Source organism: Cervus canadensis, chromosome 28 (assembly GCF_019320065.1).
Source record: "Cervus canadensis isolate Bull #8, Minnesota chromosome 28, ASM1932006v1, whole genome shotgun sequence".
In the NCBI taxonomy this organism is placed as follows: domain Eukaryota; kingdom Metazoa; phylum Chordata; class Mammalia; order Artiodactyla; family Cervidae; genus Cervus; species Cervus canadensis.
The window spans coordinates 15619092-15635708 of NC_057413.1; the positions used below are offsets into that span (position 1 = coordinate 15619092).

General features: G+C 43.4%; 1 protein-coding gene across 11 annotated transcripts in view; it reads left to right on the plus strand.

The window, feature by feature from the left end:
* Positions 1–16617, plus strand: part of LOC122429059 — a 775926-nt gene that overhangs the window by 377041 nt on the left and 382268 nt on the right. For 6 of the 11 annotated variants that reach the window (XM_043449188.1, XM_043449184.1, XM_043449187.1 and 3 more), the window contains one exon: positions 11119–16188. The exons of 4 other annotated variants lie outside the window; for them this stretch is intronic. In XM_043449188.1, coding sequence (XP_043305123.1) covers positions 11119–11424 — 306 coding nt within the window. In that variant the 3' untranslated portion in view covers positions 11425–16188. Of the gene's footprint in view, positions 1–11118; positions 16189–16617 lie in introns of those variants that run through there. One more of the 11 variants, XM_043449189.1, reaches the window with a different exon arrangement.

Here is a 16617-nt window from a genome sequence, read left to right on the forward strand (position 1 = left end):
GCTTTGAACTTGACCTATTGTAATATGACTCTAATCTCAAGAGCAAAAGCTACAGAGTCAGAGCAAGGTGTGAATTCTGCCTCAAATGTTTATTAGCTCTTTGATCTTGAGAAAGTTACTTCATCTCTGTGAGTCTCCATTTCTTCATTTGTAAAGTGAAAAGAATAGTGGATTTGCAGATTGTTGTAAAAATTAGGCTGAGTGGTTCTGAAGCTCCTGTAGAAAACTTGATGCTGAATACATACTGGCTGTCATCAGTATGCTTATTCGACTGGGTTTATTACCTCATCTTCTCATCCAGCCCCGTCTAGCTGGCTCTCTGTGACTTCCAGCCAGGTTTCAGCCCCCCATGTCAATTCATACATTCACATGTTTTTCTAGTCACTGTCTCTGTCGTTATGAACAGAGCTGTCAACTCTGGTGCCCTGCTTCAGTGTTTCTTAAAACTGTGGTATGCCGTTTGATTATTTCTCGCTAGGTAAACATGTCATTAGACATGTTGTGTTTTCTTCTTTGAATGTTGCTATCATTTTCACGATAATGAGAAGAGCTGGGCAGTCCCAAGAGCAGGATCAGCCTTCAGTAGATATTTTGGTGTCTGGGGTCTGGTGGGAGAGGGGAGAAAGAAGCAAAGAGATTCAAGGCAGAGTGATGGAGTCTGGTGCCAGAACTTGGGAGCCCACCTGCCTGAATTTGCAGCCTGGCTCTTCCACCTACTTGCTGTGTGGCCTTGGTCAAAGTACGTAACATTCAGTTACTGCAGTTTCTTCATCTGTAAAATGGAGATACAGATAATGCCTAACTCATAGTTCTCCTTGTGAGAATTAAATGTGAAATGCTCAGAACACTGCCTAGCATATATTAAGAAATAATTAAGTGTTCATATTATTAGAGTTATTCTTTTCCCGATATTTTACAACAGTTACTACATCAGATAATCTTACTGATAGATATGGCTAGTTACAACCTCAGTCACTTTGAAGTGGTAAGATTGCCTTTGTCTTTTTTAGTATACCCGCACAAATAACTTTCTCCTTTCAAAGTACTCATATTAACAGATGCTATATTTATGTCTATATTAGCACTTTAAGATAATTACCTAAATTTTTTCTTTAGATTCTTTACAAAAATATTCTTTGGAATATCCTCAGTAATAAGAAATATTTGTCTTTCAAATCTCGAGGATCAAAAAGTTAGAGCCAACGTATTAAATTTAAGTGAGTGATCTGTGTTAATGGTCTCTTCTACATATTTGTATGATTTTATGTACTTGTGTAATTGCATCAATTAGCTAACTTTGTGATAACATTAATAGGTATACAGTTAATACCCATCTGCACACAAAATATGTGTGTGTATACTTAAAAGAGACTGTCAAGAACCAGTGTTTAAGGTAAGCTCGGTTATTTTCATGAAGAAAAAGTTCATCACTGAGGCACAGTTCACTTAGAGTCACACAGAATCTCATGTTCCAGAAATTTTTAAGAAAGCCCAGGGACTTCCCTGGTGGTCCAGTGGTTAAGACTTCACCTTCTGGTGTAGAGAGTGTGGGTTCGATCCCTGGTCAGGGAGCTAAGGTCACACATGCCTCAAGGCCAAAAAACGTAAAACAGAAGCATTATTATAACAAATTCAAGAAAGACTTTAAAAAGTGGTCCACCTTAAAAAAAAAAAAATCTAAAACAGAAGAAAGCCCATGTTTCTGACCTTACCTATTGAATCTATAAACTGTGCCTTTTTAAACTGCATTCCTAGCACCCTTACCTCCTTCCATATCCCCTAGGCACCGTAACACAACAGTACTGATCTTGGGGAACCTGTTGCAAAGGGTGCAGGTGAGCCCTGCTGCCAATGAGACGCACAATCTAACTCTATTTCAGAAGTATGCCTGCGTCGACTGCTTGAGAAAGTTGCATTGTCTTAACAGCCAATGAGCTATCTGTATGCACTTGGCATCCTAAACATGGCCATTTCAATTTTAAAGTTCCCTCGAAAAGTCTGCCTCATGACTTGAATGGAGACGTGGTCATTTGTGCTAATTGCATTTTAGAATCTCTTATTATATGGGTGACAGGAAGCTAATGTTTACAACTTTTGTTCACATCAAGTACCATTAGGCACTTAATTATGTAACAATTGGCTACCTAGCTTTACTTTGCAGATACCAGAAGGCATCAGTCTCTCTTCCCAGCGCTCCGTGTGTCTAGAATACACATGCAGCACATTGGCTCAGCTTCTCGTCGGGCTCTCTGGGTGCGCTGTATGACCCTTGCTACTCAGACCCAGGCTGAGCTAGAGAACTTTCTGCCTGACGCCCAGACAGGGGTCTGAGACTGAGACAGTATCATTGCACCAGGGGCTCTGCCATGAGGCTTCTGAGAATGAGAGAAAGTAGGAGACAGTATGACTTGTGGGGGCTTCCCAGGTGATGCTAATGGTGAGGAACTCATCTGCCAGTGCAGGAGATGTAAGAGATGCAGGTTTGATCCCTGGGTCGAGAAGATCCCCTGGAGGAGGGTATGGCAACCCACTCCAGTATTCTTTCCTGGAGGATCCCATGGACAGAGGAACCTGGCGGGCTAGAGTCCACAGGGTCACACAGAGTCGGATACGACTGAAGCGACTTAGCATGGATGCATGCATGAGTGACTTGTGGATGTCCAAGATCATAGATGGTTGGATGGTTTATATCTTGAGAACAGAAGACCTTAAAAAAAAAAAAAAGCTTCTGACACATAAGCAGGGGAGTATTAGAGCCCAGACACTGAGAGTCCTCCTTTTTTGTAGAAGATGATGCTGAACTCAGAACAGTGAAAGACGAGCAGAGAGAAAGGCTGGCCCCAAACCGGGCTCTGATTTCGAGACAATCACACCTATCTTGCCAATTTTTATTTTTAGTTTCTTTAAGAGAAAAATTGCGTAGTCTAATAAGATACTTAGTGAGAAGATGAACTATTGTGGTCTGTCAGGTTAACGTCACGTAGGTTGGAATGTGTCTTAGAATCTTGTTGTGGAGTGAATTTTACTGTAACACAAGATCTCACCATGAGCGGGTATTCTGTTAATGACCATATGCCATCATTCCTTCCCTTCTGACTGAGAATGTGAATAGTGTTCCCATCATGTGCACTGCTGATTGCCATCAGGCCACTCTGTTGTCATGGTTCTAGTTAAAAAATGTGAAAGAAACTAGATCTTTTCAACCTAAAGGTTCTGTGTAGTTAATTAAAGACATTTTCAGAAGACATTTGGATTACGGGAAAGCAATGATAGCACATCATGACATTTATTTCATTCCTTACCCCCGAGAATCTCAGTAATTGGTTCACCTATTCAAAACGGTTATTTCATCTGAGGGTAAAGATTCCAGGACCCCCAGTCAGACTCACCTAATTTATCTAATTGGCAGCATCTTTTACAAACAACCCTGGACATAGGAACTTTCTGATTTGTGAATGTGCCATTCACTTGTTTTGAGACAGTTGAATGTAAAGCTTAGCTAATGTCAAGGAAAGTCTTTAGGAAACCTTGTTGTTTTGTTGTTGTTTAGTCGCTGAGTTGTGTCTGACTCTTAGGAAACTATAGCCAAGAGTTAATATTTTATTTATACCATTGTGTTAAAGAACACATTTTAGAAATGAAAATTCCATATAAACTGTTGAAATGCTGGGCAGCTCAGGGTGCATATTGTTGAAGTTTTCACTTTGCAGCTGAAGAAATAAGACCTGAATGGCTTACCTGTGACAGCAAATAAAAAGATAGTGGCAGAATGGCCACCAGAACTGGAGCTTTTGACTTCATGTCCAGTGGTCTTCCTCCTGGGCTAGGCTATTCTACATCATCAGAGATATTTCATTTTATGCAGTTCTATTGTGATACAGGGAAAAAAACAGGTGTACTCATTGCCTTGTGGGGATTTTATCTTCCCATGGAAGAGACAGTATGTGTATTCACAAACGCATTTATGTTTCCTACTAGTCCTTTCCTTTTGTTACCATAGAATCTGCTCAAAAACAAAACAAAAATGGTCATATAGCATATGCATAGCATAGCATAAAGCTGTTGTCCAATGATTCACTTGGAACGTGTATGAACATGGGTGCAGGTAAGCCCAGTGAGTCACCAATGTGATGTGCCCACCTGGAGACCAAAGGCAGATGCTGCTGCGCTGATCGTGATCTGGCTTCTTGGAGGGAAGGAGGGGATAGTACTCTTCACTCTGTGTGGCCACACTGTGGGACGTGGTGTTCATGTGACACATCTTTCAAAGGGCCACCCGTAAACTGGCATGAATTCAGAGACTGGAAAATGGGATGTTGAATGGAGTAGACGTCACAGAGTAAAGACTAAAGAAGTTGCACATATTAGATGTAGAGAAGAACCATCTGAGTGGTGATAATTGTTGTTGTTATTTAGTCTCTAAGTCATGTCCAACTCTTCTGTGACCCCATGGACTGTAGCGCATCAAGCTTCTCTGTCCTTGGGATTTCCCAGGCAAGAATACTGGAGTGGGTAGCCATTTCCTCCTCCAGAAATCTTCCAGATTCAGGGATGGAACCCATGTCTCCTGCATTAGCAGGTGGATTCTTTAGAGCTGAGCCAACAGGAAAGCCCATGGGTAATGACAGATTCCCTCTAATATTTGAGAGACATCCATGTGAAAAGCACCCCAAACTTGAGCTCCTATGCTTCTGAATTGAGGGCTAGTAAATAAAAGCTCCAGCAAGGCGCCAGACCTTTTGGCTCAGGGCTTCAAAAGATGGAATGGGTTTCTGCCTCCCGGGGCACTACATTTTCAGTCGCTGGAGGTGTTGCATGGAGGAGATATTTTAAAGGGCACCGTTCACAATTCAGATTTGCAGTTGGACGAGATGACCTTTAAGGTGCTTTGCAGCACCTGGGGTTTTATGGTTCTATTTCTATTATGCTTCGACGCTGGGTATGTGTCACATTGTTTGAACCAAACACTGGACAGGACCACAGTTTGGAATGTTGATGGCTCTCACATCTATTTTGTGTTTCAATTTCTGGAAGCCGTCTCTTTGTCTTTGAGGCAGTTTGGTCCCTGACCTTCTGTAACATTTGGATCTCAGCCACACTGTCTTTGTTTACTGTAAAGAGCATGGAAAAACTGACTTCCTGACAGTGCTCTGCGAAGTCTAAGGTCAAACCACTCACAGGTGAACAAACACAGTCTTTCCACCTTAAAATTGCCATTTGGCCCCTGTAAAATGTATCAGGGTCATAATACTAGGTAAGAGAAGAGAGGGGAAACCAGGGCGCTGCCGGCAGCCAACTGTTAGTCATTTTGTCATTCTGCTTTGTGAAGAGCTAATCTTAATTCAGTATCCATCCATTTTGGGGAAGTTAGAAAACATGGCATGCAATTTTAAATCCTCTGGAAACCTAGTGAATGAGCCTAGAGAGATCCTTCTTTTCTCTACACTCTCATCATCAGTATTTCCCAGGAGATAACGCAGAGACAAAGCATAGCCTTCTTATTCACTTAAGAAACTTAAAAAAGAGTCACACTCATTGAGGTTCGTCTCATCCAAGCTCACTCTTTTATGGTAATACCTCAACGTGGCCTAATGTGTTGAGCTACTTTCAGGAAGCCATATTCATTAAAAAAAAAAAAACACAAAAAAAACTAACCTCTGCTATTCGTTGTTGTTGTTCATTCGCTAAGTTGTGTCTGACTCTTTGCAACTACATGGCCTGTAGCATGCCAAACTTCCCTGGCCTTCACTCTCCTGGAGTTTGCCCAAATTCATGCCCATTGAGTCAGTGATGCCATCTAACCATCTCATCCTCTGCCGCCGTCTTCTGCTGTTGCCTTCAATCTTTCCTAGCATCAAGGTCTTTTCCAGTGAGTTGGCTCTTAGCATCAAGTGGCCAAAGTATTGGAGCTTCAGAAACAATCCTTCTAATGAACATTCAGGGTTGATTTCCTTTAGGATTGACTGGTTTGATCCCCTTGCTATTCAAGGGTCTCTCAAGAATCTTCTCCAGCACCACAGTTTGAAAGTATCGATTATCTGGAGCTCGGCCTTCTTTATGGACCAACTCTCACATACTGGAAAAGTCATAGCTTTGACTTATATGGAACCTTTGTTGGCAAAGTGATGTCTCTGCTTTTTAATATGCTGCCTAGATTTGTCATAGCTTTTCTTCCAAGGAGCAAGTATCTTTTAATTTTATGGCTGCAGTCACCATCTGCAGTGATTTTGGAGCCCAAGAAAATAAAATCTGTCACTGCTTCCACTTTTCCCCCTTCTATTTGTTGTTGTCAAAAGCAGTAGGTTCCCTTTGTCAAACGGACGGAAGTGTCTTCTGGATGATGGTCTCATAAGCTCTTTGCAGACCTAGATGGTGCCTCATTCATTTTCTTCTCCCATCATGCTTCATACACTGTCTTACCCAAGAAGGTCCACATAACATGTTGGTGTGAGTGTCACGGAACGAAACAGTGTTCCGTGACCTTGTTCACATATTACCCATTTACTCAGAATCATTTATTTTCCAGACCCAAGTTTCCTTCTTAATATTTAAGGATTAATTAATCACTGGAATGAATCTAAAGCAGTATCACAATATTCCCAACATAAATTTGCATTTTTTTCTTTTTTCCTTCAACAATGTAGAAATAAATTTGGCTTTCACTGTGGTTTTTTTCTTGGTCTCTAGTATAAGTAGGCTCTTGAAATGCCCTAGTTATCTAACATTGCTCTTGAACTCCACTTAGAGATGATATACTAGCCTTTTACTAAAATATATCTGGGTATTAAAAGCCCAATTCTTTACTGCTGATGAGAAAGATTATTAACACTTTTTTTTCCCAGCTATAATATGAGGCAATAATACCCCCTTTTACTTCCAGAGCCAGAAGCAGTATGTCATATTAACCTTCATTAGCTACTTAAGAAATGTTAATTTAGGTACATTTGTTAATTTAGGATTCTGGTTAGCTAAGATTATATGAGAAGGGTGATAAACTTGTGTGGTTTCCCCACTTTGCTGTGTATCAAAAAATAAAAGAATGGTAAAAGGATGTCCAGATACTGATTTTATTGCCTTGGTAATAAGTGCAATGTTCAAATTAGGAGCTAGACCTGGCTAAAATGGGTCTGCAGGTGATGAGTAAAGACTGACATGGCTGGAGCAGGGAGGAATCAGCAGCGTCTGACCAAAACCAGCCTGAAGAGGAGCCCCTAAGGTGCGTGATGGGTGAAAGCAGGTATCATCGAAAACCTGGGCCAGTAGTGGAGGGAGAAGATGGATGCTATTTCTATGTATCTGATTTCATGATGGACCTTGTCCCTTGGATATCCTATGAGATGTTAAATTTTCTATAGTTTTTTCTTCTGTGTAGCATCACCTTTATTTTTCCCATTTCTACGTCCATTTACTTAACTAATGCATTCAGTGTTTTTAAAAAATGTATCAAGTATTGTGCTCAGAAAAACAAGGATGGAGGAGATCAGTTTCTGAGCTCAGGGAACTGCTTGATTAATTTATCCAGGTTTAAAAAAACATGCAGTCAACTTTGCTACCGTTTTCCCCTTTCCCCAAGAACATCTCAGTAATGTTATTTCTTTTTTCATAAAGCCTCTAGAGCCCCTCTTGGTTTTTCTTCTGCCACTACTGCGTTCAGGCAGTGGACCCTTGTAGTCAGGCTGTGGCAGGAGCCTCTTGGTCAGTCTCCTTATATCTGGTCTTTCCTCCACCCTCTGTTAATTTTAGCTGTGTGTGCTAAGTCGCTTCAGTCATGTCTGACTCTTTGCAACCCTTTGGACTATAGCCCACCAAGCTCCTCTGTCCAAGGGATTCTCTAGGCAAGAATACTGGAGTGGGTTGCCATGCCCTTCTCCAGGGGATCTTCCCGACCCAGGGATTGAACTCCGTCCCCTACATTGCAGGCAGATTTTTTTTTTTTTATCACTGAGCCACCAGAAAAGTCTTCCTATAATTTGGAACAATAATGGAAAAGTCACGTGCTTTTTAGGATAAGAGTAAAATGCCTTAGCCTTGTAATATGGCTCTCCCTGCTCTTGTCTGACTTCTGCAAACCTTGTCCTCTGCTTGAATCGAACTGATCCCCCCTCATGCACCTCAGGCAGGATTGTGTGTCCCCTCACCTTTTGGGTTTCCAGCTCCGAGGATGTAGAGCATAGGTTAAAAAGTGGTGCTCAGGGGCCAGACGTATTGATCCGTTAGCACTTACTTGCTGTGCAGTCTTGGGCAGCTTATTTAACCTCTCATGGGTACTTCTGTATCATTGGAAAGAGGCTATTGAAGCACTAAGTCCCTCACAGGATTAACTGTGTTCAGGGATGTGAAATGCTTAGAGGAGACCCTGGCATAAATGAAGGGCTCGTGTTTCGCTCCTCTTGTTACTCTTATTGTTATGGCCCAAACCTTGCCCCCTACCCTGGCCAGATGTTTCATAGCTCACTGCAGATCTCAGGGTTCTTTGGGGACCTTGGCAGACATTTAGGTAGAATTCGTCTTTCCCTTCTCAGACCTTCTTTGGCACTGTTTACCCAACATTCATTTGGTAGGCAGATTTAGACCTGTTTTTTATTGTTACAAGAAATAAACCTTGAAGAGATAGCAATTCAAGATAGTACATGGTGAGTGCCAATAAAGCACAGGTTGCATGGATTACACATGGTCTGAGGGCAGGGACCCGGAGAAGGCAACGGCACCCCACTCCAGTACTCTTGCCTGGAAAATCCCATGGACGGAGGAGCCTGGTGGGCTACAGTCCATGAGGTCGCGAAGAGTCGGACACGACTGAGCGACTTCACTTTCACACATTGGAGAAAGAAATGGCAACTCACTCCAGTGTTCTTGCCTGGAAAAATCCCATGGATGGAGGAGCCTGGTCGGCTGCAGTCCATGGGGTCACGAAGAGTCAGACACGACTGAGCGACTTCACTTTCACACGTTGGAGAAGGAAATGGCAACCCACTCCAGTGTTCTTGCCTGAAGAATCCCAGAGATAGCGGAGCCTGGTGGGCTGCCGTCTATGGGGTCACACAGAGTCAGACACGACTGAAGCGACTTAGCAGCAGCAGGGGGCAGGGACAGTGCCTCCTATGTCTTTGGTTTCCTTGCCATGCTCTAGGCCTAGTTACTTACAAAAATGAGCCAAAATTACTATTTTTTCCTGATCCAATGGATGATGTGTTCAGAGGGTCAGGAATATACCTGTTTACTGACATAGATGACGCACAGTCAGATATAGGGTGTTCTTACTGGTAACATGTACACCTGAAGAAATAAAGGAGCCATCCTCAATTTTGGACAGGTTTGCCCAGACCACATGGAGAAGGGGGTCTGGACATCCAGAACGTGGTGGTTTATTAAGGTTTCTTTAGTGGCAGGTTGCCCAATGGACTAGAACAAAGAAGGAGGCGACAGAGAAGACTGTGGACTGTGCAGGTGTGCGTGCATGAGCGTAGACTCTGGAATGGAGGACTGGAGCGGACATCTTAAATTCAAACATAATTTGCAAAGAAAGAATCCATAGAACTCCAGAGTTCATACAGATTGATGGCTGGAAAGGAGTGAAAAACCGCAGGGTTTCTTCCTTAGATATCTTTGGAGTATCCAGATTGGGAGATGGTTGACCTCGAAGGTAAAAAGACACATGTGGTTACCGGACCATGAGCTCTAGGATGGCAGAGACCTTGCCTGTCTTCTCCCCAGTGTCTAGGACAATCCTTGACACAAACACACCTGGAAGCTTATGTATGCACTTGAATGAATGAAGGGCCGCTCACCTTGATACCTACAGTTGAGTAAGACAAGTTGTAGACAATTCCTGCCACCTGCTTACTGATGCTCTCATTCTAGTTAGCTGGCATGCTCAAATTTTCTAAAGAGGAATACCTTTCACACCGTGGGGAGGATGCTGCATATAGGCAGCGTATTTAATTCTGGGATGACTGATGGATTCGACAAGGCCCTGAGGCCATCTCTCTCCTACCTACCTTAATATAACCAGTACAACGTACCTGGGCAGCCGCAGCTCCTCTGCAGAGAGATGCCCCAGAAAGCAGTTGTTTGCTCTCACTCTGCCGAGGAGTAGCAATATCCACGTGGCTTAAGGGCTCTAGCTGCAGCCATGAGCATCATCAGAAAAATATCACCACCATCCGCCAGCCTGAGATGCCACAGGGAAAGTATGAGGCTTGTCAGTTCAGCGAAGCAGAAACATTTTGCTTATTTTTAATGCTTACTTGCAGGAGAACTTCATTATGTGTTTGTACGCCTTTAAATGAGAAAGTGCATTTTTGGAAAATAATGAAAACCGACTCTTCTCCCTATAAAGGGGCAAGCTTTTCCCACTTGGGTGAATATTGCCTGCGCCACGCGCGCAAGAAGAAAAGGAGCGGTCTTGGCCAGTATCTTATTAGTCTGAAAATAAATTATTCAGAATGCAGGTTCAGATGCAGATTGCAGGGAGAGATAATAGAATTGGTTTTCCAAGCCTGATCATGCTATGAAGACATGGCGTGTGCTTTTCAGGAATCCACTTAAGTGGAATCGAGATTTGACTAATACAAACTAGAAATAATATTGCTGCCATCCAGCTTGTGTTTGAGGTACAGCATCCTCAAAATGTCTCCAAGCACCCACGGGCTCTCTAGGCTATGTAAGTGTGCATGTCTGCAGGTCTGGGTGCATTCACCAGCATTTCTTCAGAGATGCCTTTTTTTCTTATTGTTCTTTTAAGGAAATTTCTTCCTGGAGCACGAGAGGGGCATGTCTCACTTAAGCTCTGTCTCCCTCCTACTCCCCCTGCCTCGGCAACAGAGTTGACCACATCAGCAGCCGGCTCCAGTTGTCATGTGGCTTCTCATGTGATGCTGGGTCTGCTAGCACTTTGGAGCAAAAGCCTTTGTGACTCGGCACTCATGGACAGTAGCGTTCGGGGACAGGAGAGATTTTGGAGGGGGCGGGGAGGCCAATAACCCGAGAAACATCAGAAATAAAAGTCGCATGAAGTACTCTGATCTATGTATTATATATATTTTTTGAAATTTGATTTTAACTCTTGCTTTTTTTTTTTTTTTTAATGGTTTGTGTCTGTTTTTCCCACCCCCGCAGGCGCCGAGCTGCGCTGTTTTGTGTTTCTTTCTTTCTTTTTTTTTTATTCTGAAGCCAGACCGTCTTTCCTCACAGCTCCAGGGCTGCATCGCTGCGGGCACACCAAGCTTCTCCTGGTTACCTGAGCTGCTGTTGCTGTCTCCCGGCTTCGGCTTCTCCATGGCGCACGGGAACGCGGCATCGTCGGTCTACGCAGCGCAGAAGAATGACCTGCTGGTGGAGCTCTGGCCGGGGTCCCCTCGCAGTCAGGCGAGGGGACTCGGAGGACAGGGTGATGCGGGAGAAGACCCGGGGTGGGATGGATAGAAAGAATGCCAAGGATCGGGGCAGGAGAAGTTAGGAATTTGATCCGTCCAATGCCCACTGGTCTTCCCCAGGGCGCACCCAGCTCCCGGGCATTAGTCTGGGAGGAAAGACCCATGGCGAGATATGGTGGCATTTTACTTGAGAGTGGAGCTGAAGATGGATAAACCTGGTCTCTGATGTGTCTGCCTGCCTGCCTGCCGACGAGGCAGAGTTGGAGAAAAGGCAGAGCGAGGGAGCGCCTGAGAAGAAAGAGGAGAGGCGGAATGCTGTTCGATTGTCTGCCGCTGGCCCTGCATTCTCATTCTAGGGAGGAAGGCATAATTTATAACCCAGTCCATGGGTGGAAGAACTGTAAATTGTAGTCTGGATGTCCCCGGTGCTGTCAAGGAAGAAACTGATGGGCTAGGTGACTGTACCAGTGTCCCCAGGGAGAAGATCAGCCTTACAGCGTGGATTTAAATGCATGTGCATGCATGTAGAGACATGAAAAGAGGGCGATTTCTGACCAGTTTACACAGGAAGTCTGTCACTTGGCTGGATCGGGCTTGATTGCAGCTTGTATTTTCAGCTTCAGCTCAACACCCATTTCCTGACTAGCTAGAGAGCATGGCCAAAGCAGCTGCATGCAGAATTTTCTTGTTAATGTGAAAGCAACCCTCCTCAGCTTTAACTCCTTGAAGTTCTGAATGCTCTGTGCTTCGCTCGGACTGACTGTAGGGTTTTGTTTGCTTCTTCTTCGACAGATCCCCTGTAAACACAGCTGTATTCAGTATGATGAAAAATTCTATCCAGTAAATAGAAATCTGATCAATTTAATCAAAATAAATGTATCCCAGATGACTTTGAGACCAGCTGGCTACCACAGGCTTCAGATGCTAAGCGTACAATGGAGATGAATGCAATCTTATATTTACGTGTTTCTGAATTCCCGGATCAGCCTATAATTAAAAAAAGAAATCCTTTTGTAGGGAAGAGGTGGTCCTACCAGCTCTCAAGGTAGATGGTTAGATTCAAGTATGGATGCTGTTCATGAGATTTGGGATCACGATGTCGCATTTCGAGGGCGTGTGCCATGTGGCAGAGCAGAGTCATGCTCCACATAGAGAAAGCCTGCATCTACCTTGCCATCTGGAGACGCGGGTGCCCCGGGAACAGCCTCTGGTGAGGTTGGGGCGGGGGGGCACCTGAGGCTTGTTTTAGATTCTGATGCATGGGCTCTGGTGCTCCAAGCCCAGCTCAAAACTGGGGGTGAGGTGCTTTCCCAGTTGTCATGGGGAGCTCTTCTGGGACGCCTGTCTGGCCCTTCCACTGTTTGTTACTATTTCTACAAAGGCGGCTCTGTGTGTTGGATTATGTTTGGCCAGCTGTTGGTGCATTCCTGCGGGTGGGGCTGGGTGGGGACCTGATTACTGTACTTGGAAACTGTAGATCTCTGTGCGGTGGAGAGCAGGGAGGGAATGCAAAGAAAGCAGGTTGGAGAAGCTGATCTCTCTTAGAGATTTGCTCCAGGTAGTCCTACAGCACATGCAGAAAGGCTTCCAGTGGAGGGAAGGAAAGAGGGGATGATGGGGGGCAGGGAGCAATGAGGGAAGGAGAATGCAACTGAGCAAGCCCATCAGAGAGAAAAACAGACTTTAGAACTTCAAAGCTGCATAGACAAGCAGAATGTCAGCAGCTTGTAATTAGTGGTTCATGGTTGCGTCAGCGCCTGCACCTCTCCAAGAATAACTGTGTGATGTGTGCCACAGAGTGAAGAAGACAGTCATAACTAAGTTATCAAACCCAGTTCAAACCAGGGCAAATGGAGTCAGGAATTTTTCTGTGTTTGTAAATCAAATCCTCATGGATTACACGTCTAAGACTTGCTGGGTTCTGCATAATTGAAGGCTGGATTATCCATTTGTGGGGGAGGGTGGGGGATATTGTTTGCTCATTAAACGAAACTGTGAACCCTTAAAAATGCAGATGAATCGTGCATGTAAATATCAGCGTGCTCCCCGTCAATACACGGTATTTCCTCCAATAGCCCCTAGCAGCTGTTGCCAATCGCCCCGTATCTCTGCATCCACACAGAGTTTTTGTTTGCTTGGCTTTTGTGCATTCACGTGGAGAGGAGTTAAAAGTTACAGTTCAGATGAAATAGGGTCAATTAAATGCGAAAAATCACATCTTAGAATTGGGCAACTGCAGCGGGGTTCTGATGTTGCTGGCCCCCGTGTAAACCTTGCCGGAGCCTCGGCGGTCTCGCAGCCAAACAGCCGTCTGTTAGGAAGCCCGTGGGAAGTCGGGGCACCGCAGTGGTGGGGAGGCGAAGGCCACGTTCACTTCCCTCCCTTGTCTCTGGCGCTTAGAGATTGCGGTGTGTGTGACTCCAGCCCCACAAAGAGCCGGTGGGAGGAGCTGATTGGTCGGGAGGCTGGGGATGTTTACTCTTATTTGTTTTCAGCGCTCCTCCACGGCGTTCATGCCGTATTTGTATTTGTGTTCACGCCGCACAATTACTCCACGTCCCGCTTTGTTTCTCTGCCCGAAGAGAAGTCAATTTTAGTTCAGCTCCCCCGCTTTCGGCCTCCTGGGTAAAACGCGCCTACGTATTGCTTTCCCCGGGTCTGCGTTTCCCTTTTTAATGTGGATTAGGGGGAAATCGGTGGCCGGGAAAGCCGTGCATATTCAATCAGTAGGTTTTGGAGCCGCGCCTGTCAGATAATTTAAATATATTTACTCTGGGGGTGCCGGAGCTGGCGTGGTCGGAGCCCGTTTTAATGTACCTCTTCGCTTTCGTCAAGGAGCGGAACCTGCCGGCTCAGAATGGTGTATTCTGTGCACCCAACAGGGTGGAAGACATGATTTTGTTTGTGTTAGTTCAAACAGCTGGTCATTAATGCAGTCCCCATCTCGCCACTGAAGTGCGGGCGGACGTGAATGGCTGCCTGATTAATGCTGTCCCCTCCGAGGGTCCTTCACCCAGCAGTCAGGCTCGGAGCAGAATAATGTAGCATGATGTGATTGCTCTCTAACAGGGTACTATGTCATTGTGTCACCAAGCAATTGAGGTTATTACGGGGCAGGGCAGACAGACGGGACAGTGGGGTTACTAGACCGTAGCATTTTTAGAAATACAGGCCTGACCTACTTAGAGTTATTCTCTCTGGCTGGCAGCTGCGCGGAGCATCCAGCCTTCTGATAGGCTGAGGCTGTTGCTAGGGGGGACTCAGCCTGAATTTTTCCACACACAGACTCAGTGACTGAATGATAAAAGCTGACTGGAATTAAAGAGATTTGGTTTAGTATTATACAGATGGATCGGCCCCGTTTTTCTTTCTCAAGTGCAAAGGAAGAGTGCAAAATACAGATTTTTTGTCCATCTTGTTCCTTGACCCTCTGGTTCTCCCCCCACCAAAGAACCGCCAGAGCGAGGCAGTTATGAAATTTCGGTTAATCTCTTTAAAGTCGGGGGTCATGGAAATGATGTTGCAAATGGCAAGATATTTAAGCTTAAAGACCGCTGAGAATGACTAACAGAAGGTTAGATTATTTTTCCTCTTCTGTGCACTAAACTGTTTTGAAGTTGGGCATGCATCTTTCATGCACTGTATATTTAAACTCTCTCCCCCTTTTGGGCTTGAACAAAACATTTATATAAATTCTCTTCTATCCAAACAGCTAGAAGCTTGCAGTCTCTGGCTTGTTTAAAATAAGATGGTAAGGATTCCAGATTTGGACAGGGGAGAAAAATATATATAACACTTTTTTTTTTTTAATTACAAAGTATTTTTTTCTGGGATATTTTGGGTTTGGCTTATTTTTCAAAAGCCAGCCTGGTGTTTGTTCTTGTGGATAAAACTTAACTGCTCCCACCCTACCTCTTGGCTTCACAGTGTACCGAAAGATACAGGTTTTTTCTCCAGAAGAAAAAGTATCTGCTGAATTTATCTGCATATTGTTTTTCCTGGTTGCTCATATAAGCACTGCATGTAGAGACTTCACATAATCAATTTTATATGATGATACCCCTTTTATATCTACTCCTATATTCTCGAAGTATCTCTGAGTTTGTGATTTTTTAATAGATCTTTTCCAGAGGCAGATTTTTTTTTAAATAGCTCCTTTAATGGAAACTGAAAGTCCATCAGGATAAAAATTAAAACAATATGTAGTAAAAATACTTTGGTTTTTTTTCTTGTTTCTAATTGCATACTATCTGTGCTTTAACCACGGTGGCCTTCTGTTACCTTATCTGTTCCTCTGCTGAAAGTAATCATTATCCTGCCTTTTTGATTTGAAATTAATTTTTGTAAGAACATGGTGTGATATCACAAGCACACATGGAGCTTGGCTCCGTTAGGGAGAGGAATAATGTAGTTTCTTGTAAATGTCTAACATTGGATTCCTTGGCCACATGGAAAAAAAGTAAATTTAGATGTGGGGTTTTCTTTTCATTTTAGGATTTTAAGAGTATTCAAGTCTATATGTTTTCAAGTAGTGGTTATCACTTACACCAGATATCACAGTCAAAAGAAAAAAAATGATCGAATGATGTCAGAGCCAAGAAACTCATAAATCTTTTCTCTTTTTTAAGCCAGCAATGTTTACATTTCATCATATAACATCAAGCTAAAACAGTGTATTTTCTGATGTTGTAATTGATGTTTCTTACCCTTACTAGCTTTGAGAATCCCCCAAATAACATTTTTTTTTTAAAGATTTCCAACCATACTAGTGATTTTTCTTTACTGAATAAAATACCAGTGTATATTTGTTGAATAAAAGATGGCTTTTGTGTGCTGCGCCTTCCAAAAATGAAGCCATTTCATTTATTAATAAATGAACATTTTAACTCTTCTTCTTTGGGTCAGTGGGTGATCATTTAAATATTTTAAGTTCAAAGTTATAGAGGTAAAATGTCTCTTTAAAATCACTTAGGGGAAAATGTTGACCTATATTTATTAACATTTGTTAAAGGACAGATGTTTAATTTTTATGTTGACTATAGCCTGTGTTGAGGTACCCAGGCAAATCAAATGTTTATTGTCTGTTTCATAATAAATTAATCACACTGAAGTAATTCAGTGTAGGTCTTATTTGATCATTAGATTGTGAAGAATTTTTCATTGTTGTGGCTTTTATCCATTACTGTTAGGTGGATCAAAAACAAAACAAGACTGTTATTTATGCTGCCTTGCTATAGTTAAG